The sequence below is a fragment of the Volvox carteri genome (genome assembly GCF_000143455.1).
Source record: "Volvox carteri f. nagariensis unplaced genomic scaffold VOLCAscaffold_44, whole genome shotgun sequence".
NCBI lineage: Eukaryota > Viridiplantae > Chlorophyta > Chlorophyceae > Chlamydomonadales > Volvocaceae > Volvox > Volvox carteri.
The window spans coordinates 525,949-539,309 of NW_003307587.1; the positions used below are offsets into that span (position 1 = coordinate 525,949).

A 13,361-nucleotide genomic window follows, 5' to 3' on the forward strand; every position below is an offset into this window, starting at 1 on the left:
CCTGCAGCTGCGTGTCATACATACGGACGCGTATACACAGGTACTTTACTGCTCCACACCATCTGCCGTAGCTGGTACACAGTACGGCACATGTATCAACTATAATTACGCGCTAAGCGCTTCACCGGCATCTCAAGAGGCCTTTTCAGCGGCCAGCTACTACATCAACGTATAAGCATGGGCGGTTACTATTGATGCTGCTTCGCCTTTTTCGAATACATCCTGACGCATATGTAAGCAGCCAACAGACAGATCATACATACAGACATACAGAGAGGCAGATGCACAGACATACAGATTGACGTACGTACAGACTGGCGTACAGACAGGCAATCGCACATACAGACAGACGTCGTCTGGATCCCCTCCTCTTCGATCACCCCGAGTTGACGTAAAACATTGTTTTACGGCACATGTGACATGTTGGCTAGGGTTGGCACGGCTACTATACTAGAAGATAGTGCTATACTAGAATAATACTCGGAATAGTACTATATACTATGCGGGGCATGACAGTGGCACTAGTTTACGACGCTCATCCCGTGTCCGTACATAGTAAACTAGCATGTTTATGTGGACTATAATATAGTCCACATAAACAGTATAGAGAGTAGTGAAAATATTATTATGTATTACTAGATGTGAGCTTGGATAGTGTCAAGAAGTAGTTGGACCAAGTAGAGATCTGCGATCAAGCTGTAGTTTGAAGGGCCATACTCGCGTCTAGGAGCCTCAATGCATGGTTTGTGATGAACAATGAGGAGGGATCCTAGTATAAAGAATGACGTGGCGCTCAGAGGCTTGCAACCTGGTGCCGACGTCCCCCTTGACGTCCACCGCGCCCAGCACGAGATGTCACGCCAAAACATCTGGAGCGCACAAATTATGTGCCACCACCGAGTTAGTCGCTATCCACAGGTGGTTAAGCCAACCGAAGGTAGTTGGACGAATCTTGTCTTGATTTAGTTGAGACTTAGGGTGTTGCCTGACTAGCGCTGATAAGGCGCTTTCCGTTGTTGTTTGACGATGTTCAATTGTTGCTCGTCTTTCGTTAGTCAGATAAACGCTGCGCATCCAGAATAGGGCCTCATGTGATAAGGCCCGGCGTGGATCAGTCGATACTTCGCCATAAATGCGAGTGCGAAGAGGCCAAACATTTGTCGTTTGGCTGTGGGTAATGATTATACAATAAGAGCTCTCTGCGGAAGTCCGAGGCTCTGCGTGTATAAGCAGGTTTCGGAGGCCAATGGCTTAGTGCTATTGGACATACTTGTAGCGTGTGGAACATTGTTCCAGCCAACGGCGTCCGACATGGGGCTCGACCCCCCCCCTGAAAGACAACCTAGAACAGAACCAGCTTACATGCTTAAAGCTCCTGCTTGGCTCGGCTGGCTTAGTCCGGCTTAAGAAGCTAAAAACGCAGAAGAATAACTCTAGGGCGGGTGGTCTTTGGGACAACTTTGATGTGGAATGGTGGGCTGGTTTGCCAAAGCTAGTCTGCTTGCACTGCGATGAGCCGCTCAGCGCCGCGAACCCAGAACGAGGACTTAGATGCCGGATTGAGCTGTGTTTGGGCCTTACGGGGGTTTGTAGCGCAGGGACTTTAATGGTGTGACGTCCGTGTGCTTTCCTGTGATCACTGGGTCTTCTGTTGGTAGTTATGTGCCAAAACACGCCACGAGACATGGGTTTTGGGGTGCACCCACACCGGGCACGGAGCTAAGAAGCGCTCTGGAGGACTGCAGCGATCCGCTATCATATGCCTAAGTAGATTTTTATAAAGAACAAAAGAAGACCTTTCCAACGTATAATTTTCAGTTACAACGGTTGGCCGTACACCCCTCTTCTACTGGGAGCGTGCACCTCCGTAGTAGTAGTATCATAGTACTACATTACTAGAAATACTACTATTTCTTACTATACTATGCTATTTGGGTTTTCAAAAAAGGGGTTTTGCCAAGAACAACCTAAATACCGAAAGTGCAGCGCTCAAGCACGGACGGAACTCGGACGAACCGTGTGTGCCCTCCGCGCCTATTCGCGACTTGGGCCCTTAAAACCAACATCGGACATGTCATACCATGCCGTACTGGACGATAATCAACGATAGCTAATGCAAAGAAGGGCAAAGATTAATCAATCTGTTATTGTTGGGTATTGGCATTTTTCTTTTTAAGTTCTTGTTTCCAGTTTGGCGGTTCATGAGCCTTTTGGCTCGTCTGGACCGTACAAGCTTGAAGCTTGTAAAACGTAAACGTAGGCCAACGTAAGCTTAGTTGGATGGTAGTAGCGTTTCTGTGGCAGCGGCTTTATGGGGGAAGTGGTGATATCCAAAGCTAGCAGTTTTCACGCTCTGCTGAGATGCGGAAAACCAGCACGCGAGTCTATCACTTGGACACGCATGCGTATGCACAAACAAACAAACACAAAAAAGATGTGGACACACGGACACAACACTTAAAATACTTCAGGGCAGTGTTTTCTCTTCTCTGCCACCATGCCACCATGAAGAACAGGAAGCACGAGCAGCGGCGGGAAGCACATAGACCAGAGGGAGTGTGTGGACCGAGATCAACCCGACCCCACACATATGTCAGGGCGGTGTATCCCCCCCCGACGACGACACCTCTCCGTTTCCCAGAACCTATACACCTTCCCACGGGCATCCGGAGCCCCCCAACAGCTCACAGTATATCCAGTTCCACCACCACCATCAAAACCGCCACCGCAACAGCATTGGATAGAGGTGGCCGACGCCGCGATTGACGACCACTCGCATCCGATACAGCGCGAGAACCAAAAAGCAAACAGCGCCGCAATCCGAGACTGATCTCCAGGCCACATCACTATTGGTGGGCTGGAAACCACCATGTAGCCACTTTCCTGCTACCTACACACCTACTAACATCGCATCACATCACATCACCTCCTCACGTGATCAGCTGGCTGAAGGACAGTCATTCTCCTCCTCCTCCCCCCCCTCCTACACTCCGTATCATTTGGGACCTGCGGTGCAGAGCTCCCCTCATTGTCCATGTGCATTTTACAAACGACGCCCAACATGATGATGATGCTGCTGGATGATAGCTACATATGGAACATGAACTCTTACGGCGATGGACTCCTCCATGCCCCCATCACCTTTGTTATCCCCCAGGCTCCCCTACCCCTCTCATCAGGGCTGACATCCCTGGAGCAGTCCAGTCCAGGCCAGGAGCAGTGACAAGCACGGAGGGAGAAAACATAGCAGTTTGAACAGAGGGGAGGTGGAATCTGTGGACGAGAGTTTCTAAGGGGGCGCCGAGTGATTTGTAGCAGAAGGGGGAGAAGAAAGGGGGAGAGTGGCACTGCACAACAACCGCACACCGGGAACGACAGGCTCGGATTGCCTGCAGGCCCTCACAACCTCTTTGCCCTTCCGGGCCTCAATGCTCCATCTGGGGGGAAGTCCCCAAGTGTTCAAGATGTGTAGATCAGTCCCCACTGCGCGCCAGATGCCGGAAGATGGGGCTCGTTTTAAAAATTGTCCAGCTCCTGTCCGTAAGAGCCATACAGATATAGGGTGCTGCTGCTACACCAACCGAGGTGTTGTTAGCAGGCAGTTCGCGGCTCAGGCGTCAGGCTGGTGATTGCTTGACGCCCGGGACGTTTGCTCAGGCGGTAGCAGCGGGTTGCGCCATGTCGTAGCTGGTGTTGAGGGTTGAGGTTACGGTAGCGGCAGAGGACCAGCGCGGTACACGCCGGGCCGGGCGGCAATGACAGACGGGAGAGCACGGCAGGCGAAAAAGGAAGGGAGTTTAGGAGGCATGGATCAACAGAGCCGGGCCGCAGGATAAGCGTGTGCGCGCAACCAAGCATGAGACGGGGGCATTCACAGCAGATGCGTGCGGCCCTGCTGGAAGCAGGGCCGGGATGGGGCACCGGCATGGGACGAGGTGCGAGGGGACGGGAATGAGTGCTGGCCGGATGCGGCCGGGCCAGGTCACCGGAAGGGAGGCACCTGTCATGGGACACTGTCTGATGGAAGTCAGCGCACCTGATCTTTCGGAACAGCTGGTAGGCGCCCGTGAGAGCCATGAAAGCGTTGACGGCGAGTAGGTTATAATTGACTGGCGTGATCTGGGTGCTGTACCGTGACCAGATCACGCCGGTGGCCGTAATGGCTGCGTGGTGAGCAGTCGCCGGGGCAGGGACGCAGGGATCTCGTAAGCATCATGCTGTTACAAAAAGTTGCCTCAGGCCCATATAGCGACCATCATCACACGTGAGGGGGGATTAAGTTCTACAAACTGACCGGCCCTGTTCCGGGACAGCGAGGCCAAGCACGTGTCTGTAGGATGTTCGCCAGGACGCCGTCGATTAAACATGGAGGGTGCATCTCACCGCACTGTTGTGGCAAGCTGATTTTTTCAGCAGGGCGGTTGATGTCGGCAATGTTCGCCAGAGAGATACCCCATTTGAAGGTAGGGGCCCAGAAGTGGACTGCGGCGCCAAAAGATCACCGAAATCATATAAAATGTCGACTCAAATACCGAGAGTTCGCAAGCGCTGCTATCTAAAAAAGTTAATGGTAGACTTCGCTCACTCGTCTTTGGGCCCGCCGGGTGGTTCCAAAAAGCCTGAAGCTTTTGGGCGACGGTCATAATTGTGTAGCCAGCACTTGTGGTACCGAAGGAGACAAGAGGAATGCAGACGAAATCCCTGTGTGAGGGTTGTAAAGTGTGTTGGCTATCAGTTCCAAGGGTGTAAGTTTTACTAAAACCTCAAAATCATGCGTAGCTTGTACTTCTGTTAACAAAAAGTTAGCTCAGTCCGTCCATCCTTGTTTTGACGTATTCGATTCACGACTTCACGACATTTCGCGGGGTCATCAAGAACTGCTTTACGCATTCCCGAACAAGTCCTTATTTTACGCGAGATCTGACTGACTTTTTCTCCTGTATTAATCCGCTGGTGACTTACCATGTCTACTCACTAAGGTTCTCAGGCCACATCTCCCTGTGCAAACAGGCCCAGACCAAGCCCTTCCAGGGTAGCCTTCATATCGCTAATCTTATCAAAACCACGGCTGTTTCCTGTTTTGGTCTGGAAAGGAGGCCGCACTGGAAACCTTGGTCCGTGAAGGCCACTACATCCCTCCTTGCTGGTCAACCAGAAAGCTTCAAGCATGAGCCGCCAACCTCCTGGCAGAGGTGGCTATCCACCACCCGCAGGTGGGCTACTTGGCTCTGAAATCTTGCAGAAGTGCCTGTTGCGGTCGGCCTTTGCCTCTTCGTTACCCTCACTTTTCCTTCGTCCCCGCAACGCTGCACCCGACTCCTCACCCACGGGGAGTTGCCTATTGCAAGCCAGCAACAGCACTCGTATCTGCCCTTCCCCGTCCCTCCCTGCTCTAGTACTTAACTCTAGGACCCCTGGGTTTTATGCTCCTCCATACCCTGTACCTCCAGAAACCTCTTTGTCCACCCCTCCCTTCTAGGCCCCCACAACAGCCTTCACATTCCTCCTCATTCCCGTCCCTTCGCCGACGTCTGCCTGCACTCCTGCTAGTGGTGCTGCCGCTGTGTTGCACGGCATTTGCTCCTGAAGATGGGCTTTTTGGGCCCACCATTACCCAAACCCTGCTTGACGCCGGCCCGACGCACCTTGGCTTTGATCGCTGGTAGTCTCTGGTGGCCGCAGTCGCTAGTTCCTTCTCCCCCCTTCCCTCCCCCCAACACGCACCAACCGACCGCAAGCACCCTCTTCCCATCTCTCTCTCCTCCACTTACCGCCGCAAGCACAGACATACATACTTCAGACATACATAAAAGACCAATACCCCTTTCGAGCTGATGTGGGTCAGCTTAAAATGGTGTCATATTTGTTCAGCAGCATTTTGTTTTGTTGATTGTGAGGTACAGTGAGGGGCCTGGGGGGAATTGAAAGCGCCGATCGGTTTATGCGCGCGGACACACGTACGACACATGTACACGTGCGGCACTTCCCCCCAGCCATGTTAGCAGCCACACGGCCGTATGGCCACATCGCCATGGCCCCGTCCTCCTCCTCTTCCTCCTCCTCCTCCGCATTATTGTTGTTATTGTTATGATTGGTATTGTTGTTGTTGTTGTTGCAGGCAAGTACTCAGCCGCAAGGTCGCACATCATGAACGACAAGTACATGGAGGAGTTTGAGAGGGCTTGGGAGGAGCTACACGCGCTGCATATGGGCGAGGGAGGCGGCGGCGGTGGTGGTGCTGGTGGTACGGCCGGGGCGGCGGCGGCAGCGCGGGCCGGGACATCGCTGGCGGTGCGTCAGCGCAACATGTATGCATCCCTGGAGGATCCGTCAGGGCCTCCGCCGCCGTCGTACTACCAGCCGCAGTCGTCGGCGGCACGGTGAGTGGGGAGTGCGTGCGTTGACCTATTTCGTGTGTGTACGTATGTATGTTGTTACAGGGTGGTTAACTTCGCCAGCGGCCCCCTTTCCCGGGGCAGTCCCTGCTCTCCCCTGCTAGAGGGGCACCCTAATCCGTCACCCCATCCGACTTCAGAATGTATTCGTTGGGTTCGGCAACTCACCACCAGCATCCAACCAAATCTAGCGGATCAACGGCGCATCAACTTAGTTCCTGGTCAGCTCGCAAGTTGATATTATCACGTCCTACACCGTCCATATGATGGGGGGCCACCTCCCATTTCATCACTCCTCAAACACCCGAGGAGCCGGCAGGCGGATTTGAACCCGGGTCGACTGGGTCGACTGGGAGCAGAAGTCAGGCCTTAACCTCTGCCAGCCGCCTGCCTATACGTACGTATGTATGTATGTATGTATGTATGTATGTATGTATGTATGTATGTATGTATGTATGTATGTATGTGTCCTAAACCCGCTCCTTCCATTCAAAGTGGCCACTGCTATCTCCCTAACCATCCCTGCCGCGTTGCTTTCACATCCGACACTCTCCACACCTCCTCGACACCGACAGACAAACAGACAGACAAACCTGTGCTGGCTTTAAGCATCGGCAGCTGCTTCATTTTGTTCAGTTCGCATTTGGCCCCCCTAACAATCCTGGGCGAAAATATATAATTATATTAATTTTAAAATTAATGTAATTATACACTTAATATGTTATTAATATATTTTTTTATATAATGTAATTTAATATACATGAATATGCATGGTTTCCGCCTAAGTGCCCACCTGACCCCCAACTTGGTCGACCCCCCCCACACACAAATGCGTACATACATACAGTGGCCGCGCCGTTGCTTCTCCCTCCCGTGGCGGCCGTCTGTCCTCCGCTGCTGCCATTGGCGGCGGAGGAGGACCGCAACGTGGCTCCGCCACCAACCCCCCTCTGCCGGCGGCGGCGGCGCCGCCAGCCGCCTTCCGCGGCAGCGCCCCGGGCTTCCCTACGGCAGCAGCCGCCCGCCGCGTCAGCGGCTCCTCCTCCGCATCCACCTCCGAAACCACCAGCACCTCGTCCCGCTACCCCGCCCGGGTATCCCCCGGCTGGGCGGTGGGCCCTGTGGATGCCGCCGGGGCCTTATGTGATTTGTCGGATCGTCCCAATACGTGTTCTGCCGCTGATTGGATCCGGGGGGAGGTGGTTATTGGATCCACGGATCATGCGCTGTACGTGCTGGATGCGAATCGCGGCGGATTGAAAAGAGGACGTTGTACAGCAAGACATGTGGAACATACGGAGAAGTTTTTTGGAGGGAATTTTGGGGGGAGGTTTTGGAGGAAAGGTTTTTGGGGGTTGGGGTTGGGAAGGGAGGGAGACGAGGGTGGGGGTGAGGGGGTGTGGAAAAACGGGGTGGGTTTTGAGGGGGAGGGGAAAGGGTTGGCAACAAGGGATAGATGAGGAAGGCGGAAGGGAGGGGAAACGGGAAAGCAGGAATGGAAGAGAAGGGGAACCACCTGGTGGTTGGGTGGTTGGGTGGTTGGGAGGTCAGTTTGTGGAGGCGGAGGGGGGTTTGGGTGCGTGGGTGTGTGGGCGGGCAGGGGATATATAGGAGAGAACGCATCAGGTTCTTCCACATCTTATTCATATCTTCCCTTCCTCCCTTCCCTTCCCCTTTTCCAATGAAACAAAACAAAGTTCAAACAAAGTTTGTGGTTCGTCTTCTCCCCTTTCCCCTCCCCCTCCTCCCTCCCCCCCACTAACCCCCTCCCCCGTCGAATACACGCAGGTGGGTTACGTGTGTGTCGTACGCCTCCCAGGGCCGTATCGTGTCGGGGGGAATGGACAGCAAGTTGTGGGTGTGGCCGGCGGTGGGGAACAAAGGGATGGTGGCGGAGGCGCATTTTGGCCCCATTTCCCAGGTAGTTGGGGTGCAGGGGGCAGGACGGTTGCATGGGGCGTGAAGCATGAGGCAAAGGAAGGGGGGAAATGAAAGCCGGTCGGGGGCAGGGGGAGGTTAAGGACACCGGATACTTTCGAATGTAGATACTTTCAAAACATATTTAAAAAGTTGGCTCGGGAGGGGGGAAAGGGTGGGGTTATGTCTGGGCCATAGGCTTCTCCTACGTGGACAGCTATTCATCTCTAGTTCCTGCACACCTCCGAGGGGTGCATGTATGTATGTATGTATGTATGTATGTATGTATGTATGCATGTATGTATGTATGTATGTATGTATATGTGACAGCGCCCGAACACGGCATGTCCCGTGGCTCTCGGCGACCCGTCTCTCATTCCGTACGGCATACCGCAGGTTAAGTATGACAAGTCAACGGATCTCGTACTCAGCGCGTCGTACGATAAGACAATCAGGCTGTGGGAGCTTGGAGCTCGGCCCCACGAGGCGGGCTGCTTGCAAGTGCGTCTCTGTTTGTATGTATGTATGCCATGTCCTGCGTCTATTTCTTTACGAGACAGTGCGTTTGCGTAGGGAGCCAGGGGCCCTTCAGGTGCCGCGGTTTTGGGAAAGGAAAAGAAAGGACAGCTCCACAGGATATCCACAGTTTACATGTCACACACACATCGGGGGAAGGGAAGGAGGAGGAGGAGGAGGAGGGGAGAGAGGACATATTCCGTCTCGCTCCCTCCCTCGCTCCCTCCCTCTTCCCCCACGTCGTCTTCCCCCCTCGGTCGTCCTCTAGTCGTACAAGGAAGTTAGGTCCTTTAGTTTAGGAGTTAGGGACCTTTTTTCCGCCTTACGCTCGCTCGCCATCACCCTCCGCACTCCCAGCACTCCCCGTCCCCTCCCTCACCCCCTCATCAGCCCGCCGGGGTTTCGTTCCTAGCTTTGGTGAAGAGTTAAATCAATCACTTGGCGTACCTTCCCTCCTCCGTAACACCACCCTCCACATAACCCCTGCTACCCCCCCTTGCTACCCCCCACCTCTGCCCCACCTCTCTCCCCCCACCTCCTACACCCCCCAGGGTCACGAGGCTCCCGTCCTGGAGATGCAGGTCAGCGCGGATGGCCGCATTGTGTCGGGTAAGAAGGCGGCGGTTTTGGTCGTTTTGGCAGTTGACGGTTGGTAGCGGTTGGGAAAAAATGTTGGGAAGCTGCCGGTGTTCCGAGTACGACTTTACGAGCACGAGCTAGACTCGCGACTTTCTCGACGGAGCATCTTTGACGTGGGTTTCCGCACCGACATATCTACATACATACAGCAGCCCCGCCGGGTGCGCTCACGTACACTTGCGGTTGCTTGCCCGTTTAAGCGGGTCTTTCCCCTTGTTTGCCTACATACACGCCTCCCTCCCGTCATTCCCTCAATCAAGCCCCAGGATTAAGGCTTAGGAACAGTGCCTTCTCACAGTTTGAGAAAATCCATAGGCTTTGCTAACCACCTTGTAACCAACTCCCAACCACCTTCCAACCACCTTCCAACCAACCTTCCCCAGGCGACCGCAGTGGTCATGTCCTCTTGTGGGACATGTCATCTGGCGGTGTATCCTGGCGCATGAAGAACGTGCACCAGGGCCACGTGACGTCTTTGGCGTGGTTTGAGGAGGGCGGCGGAGGGGGAGGGGGAGGTGCCTCCGCTCCAGGGGAGGGCGGGGGTTGCTTTGTGACTGGAGGACAAGACGGCGTGGTGCGGGTTTGGGACCCGAGGGCTAAGTAAGGAGGGCGGGGTGAGGGGGGTTGAGGGGGGGGAGAGGGTGGGGAGGGAGACGGACCACGACGAGTGAAGGACGAGTGAAGCTGATGCCCAAGATATGGACTGATATGCCACAAAAGTATGTAAGAGAGTAGAGTAGTATGTAAAAGGGGAGAAGGGGGGCTAAGGATGGATGTTGGCTGTTAGGGGAGTTTGTTTGGAGGAGGTGGCATACATACAAACATACGCGCAAACAGCCCTTTCGTGTTTCGCCCTGTGGCGTCCTCATGTCTGTATGTACATATGCAAATGCGTATTTTTCTTTCCTTATTTCCCGTACACAGGGCTAACGTGGCCAAGGTGCAGTTACACGTCAACGAGCAGGTCAGTTGGCGGTTGGGAGTAAACGGTTTTTAAATCCGAGTAGGGCCCGGGGTGCTCTCACCGTTACGTCATTACGCCATACACATCCCGCTTTCACATACATACATACATACATACATACATACATACATACATACATACATACATACATACATACATACATACATACATACATACATACATACATACACACGCCCCTCTTGTGTCCTCCAGGGTCATGGCGCAGTGGGCGATATTATCGCGGGGGGCCCCGCGGTCTCCGGTCTGGTGGTGACTGCGGGGGCAGATGGAACGTGCCGAGTGCTGGACCCGCGACTGGGCTTTGCGTTGTCTGCAACTGCACGGCTAACGAATTTTCCGTACAGCATGACGGCGGCGGGAGGTACGGCAGTAGTTGGCTGCGGCGACGGCTCCATTCATTTCATTGACGTCCAGGTGGGCTTGGTTGGGGGGTTTGAGGGGTGGGTGTGGGCATATAGCGTGGGAACGGTAGTAGTGGTAGTAGTGGGCATTACAGGGAGCCCCAGACCCCAAGGGAATACGAGGGGAAGGGGGAAAGGGGGAAAGGGGGAAAGGTGGCGTGTAAAGTGACCGGGTGCGTGTGTTGGGTTTGCGGGGGTGGGGACAGGCATGTGCGGCCCTGTTTGTGTGAGTGCGCGGGGCCTTGTTTGTGTGTACGGCATTCTGTAGGCGAACCAATGGAAAACCCTAAACTCGACCTGGGCCCCAAACACACACACACACACGTGGGATGCTGTTTCCGTGGGGTGTACGGTTTCGCGGATAGATTTTTAACCCCACGCCAAAGCTTTCAGAACACCCCGTTAAACTCCGAAACCAATCCGCAGAGCGGCCGGACGTTGTACGCTCTGGGTGCCAATCGTGCTGCCGTACGCTGCATGGAGGCCTCGTACGACAAGCTAGTTTGCTCGGGTGACGACGGCAAGGCGATCGTGTACAACTTTTCGTGAGACGAGAACCGCCTGGAAATGAAAGGAGTTCGGGTGAGTGACGCGGCGAGGCGAGGGCGGACGGACATTGCTTGAAGGGTTTCTCGGAAACTGGGGGGGCTGATGATGCCGGATGCCGTACCAGGACCCCGGCGCCGTACTTGCCCTCGACCGTCTGAGCCCGCGAAAATAATAAAATTATTCTTGAAATAAGTAGGGGCAGATATGTGTTGGGGGGGTGGTAGGTTGGGGGTAGGTGCTGACGGCGGCGGTACCGATTAGCAGTTATAGTTAGTTGGTAACTAACAGTTTGTGATAATAATGGTGGTATAGCAGTAATACAGCGGTAGTAGTGGTAATAATATAATCTTTTAACGATGTCGAAGGTGTGTCTCGTCGCTTCGTGGAGGAACATGGTATAGTATTATAGTACGGCGTTTTTGGATGCTGCGATAGTTCCGAGGCTTTGAGGGTAGGGTGGGGAGGCGGGGGGGGGGAAGCCCCCGTGCGCGATCCAACGACGTGTGCTAGTGCGGGGGTTTGTGCGTGAACTGGAGGGCGAGCAACCGTGTTTAGGAGTACTGCAACACGCAGACCCGGGGGTTGTCGTCGTAAGCAGCGGTAGCAGAAGTTGTTGCCGTGGCAGGTGGAATCCGTCGCTGCTGCAACTGTACGGAGTTGTACGACAGGCGCGAGAGGTCGGACCTGTTTTATTCTTAGCTGTGCCGCGATGCACTTGCACGACCATTCCGGACATGTACGTGCTGAACGACTTGCCTCGTCGAAGCACACATGTATGTGAGCGGGGTTTTAAAGCTGAGCCCCGAGAATATATATGTATACACCTATGTTTGCGCGTATGTATGTAGCACGCGGCTGCTGCTGCGGCTTGGTTTGTCTGTCTATGCTATGGAGCCGGTCTCCTGTGATGTACGACAGACGTCTGGATGCCGTACAGGGCTGCATAGAAACACGTAGAAACGGATTCTCACCGCTGTGCTGCTTTGCAGCTCCCGGATTTAGGATTGCGCATTGCTTTGGCCCCCAGCGGGGGTTTTGCGTTAGGCGGTGTTTTTAGGGTGGTGCTGCGCCGTTGGGCTGCGCTGTGGTTGCCGTGTTGGTGGGGGAAGCACTGAGAGGGAGGGAAAAGGGGATCGCAGAGAAGCGCAGTATCTCTGGATCGCAGAGACCCGCGACGGGGCCGACGGGGGTTGAAGCGCGTTAACGAAAAGCTTAGGCCCGTCATTGGTAATAAGATAAAACCGAATTGCGGCGAAGATACGAAAGGAAAGAAACCCACCAGCCGTACATACGTACCACACAGTCCCCGCCTACCACCACCACCATCACCATCCCTACCACTTAAAAGGGGAAAGCCGTTGACGAAAGGAAAAATCCGTCTCCTCCTCCTCCTCCCCCTCCTCCCCTTCCAACAGGATCCTCCGATTTGGAAGTCCCCCCATATGAAGTCCCCCCGCTCCCCCCTTCCTTCCTCAGCCCTCCTCAGCTCCCTGAGGGACCCACCTCCTACCCAACGTCACCTCAGTAGACTTCGCATCCTCGTGAGCCCCCCTCTTCGTCAGACTGGATTTGTGTAGACCAGGGCCCTTCCAGGACCCCTGTGCATGAAGCGCACACGCTTACGCCCTGCTTAACAGTTTGAACACCCTTCTCCCCCGCCCGCCACTCGGCCCCTCAAGCAACCAAGACACTGTCAAAGCCCAGCACGCTCTGGAGCACCCTCCCTGAAGCCTGCCAACTGAAGCCCACAACACACAAACCCCGTAACCCGTAACCGCTGAGTCGTCTGCAACCAGACAGCCGGTAATGCTTTGGACGCAAAGACAGTGGTGGTTTCGTACGACTCCTAACTGTTGAGGCGCAGCGCAGTACGACAGTCAGAAAACGATTTTTGTTGTCTTCCTTTGTTCGTGCAAGCCTGTGGTGGATGGTATAATCATCTTTTAACGGGCGGTTCGG

At 54.4% G+C, this 13,361-nt stretch overlaps 2 protein-coding genes across 2 annotated transcripts; one reads left to right on the forward strand and one right to left on the reverse strand.

Moving 5' to 3' along the window:
• Positions 1–2,330: 2,330 nt before the first annotated feature.
• On the reverse strand, positions 2,331–4,801 carry VOLCADRAFT_109934 (uncharacterized protein). The gene is made up of 4 exons (XM_002954622.1): positions 4,586–4,801; positions 4,384–4,482; positions 4,037–4,163; positions 2,331–3,687 (listed from the first exon to the last, which is right to left on the reverse strand). The coding sequence occupies exons 1-4, from the start codon at positions 4,641–4,643 to the stop codon at positions 3,654–3,656; spliced, it is 318 nt and encodes a 105-aa protein (XP_002954668.1). The 5' UTR covers positions 4,644–4,801; the 3' UTR covers positions 2,331–3,653.
• Positions 4,802–6,087: 1,286 nt separating this feature from the next.
• Positions 6,088–11,402, forward strand: VOLCADRAFT_118805 (uncharacterized protein; the record flags this gene model as incomplete). Its single annotated transcript, XM_002954562.1, has 8 exons — positions 6,088–6,380; positions 8,184–8,316; positions 8,709–8,813; positions 9,380–9,437; positions 9,851–10,067; positions 10,392–10,431; positions 10,645–10,866; positions 11,280–11,402. 8 exons carry the CDS (start codon positions 6,088–6,090, stop codon positions 11,400–11,402), a joined length of 1,191 nt encoding a protein of 396 aa, XP_002954608.1.
• Positions 11,403–13,361: the final 1,959 nt, after the last annotated feature.

What these genes read in the sequence shown, in the direction of transcription:
- VOLCADRAFT_109934 (XM_002954622.1), bottom strand. Translation starts at nt 4,643, where the DNA reads ATGACCGTCGCCCAAAAGCTTCAGGCTTTTTGGAACCACCCGGCGGGC. An exon ending in CCCGGCGGGCCCAAAGACGA is followed by an intron (nt 4,483 to 4,585) that starts GTGAGCGAAGTC and finishes TTGGCGCCGCAG; the next exon opens with TCCACTTCTGGGCCCCTACC. An exon ending in CAGCTTGCCACAACAGTGCG is followed by an intron (nt 4,164 to 4,383) that starts GTGAGATGCACC and finishes CTCACCACGCAG; the next exon opens with CCATTACGGCCACCGGCGTG.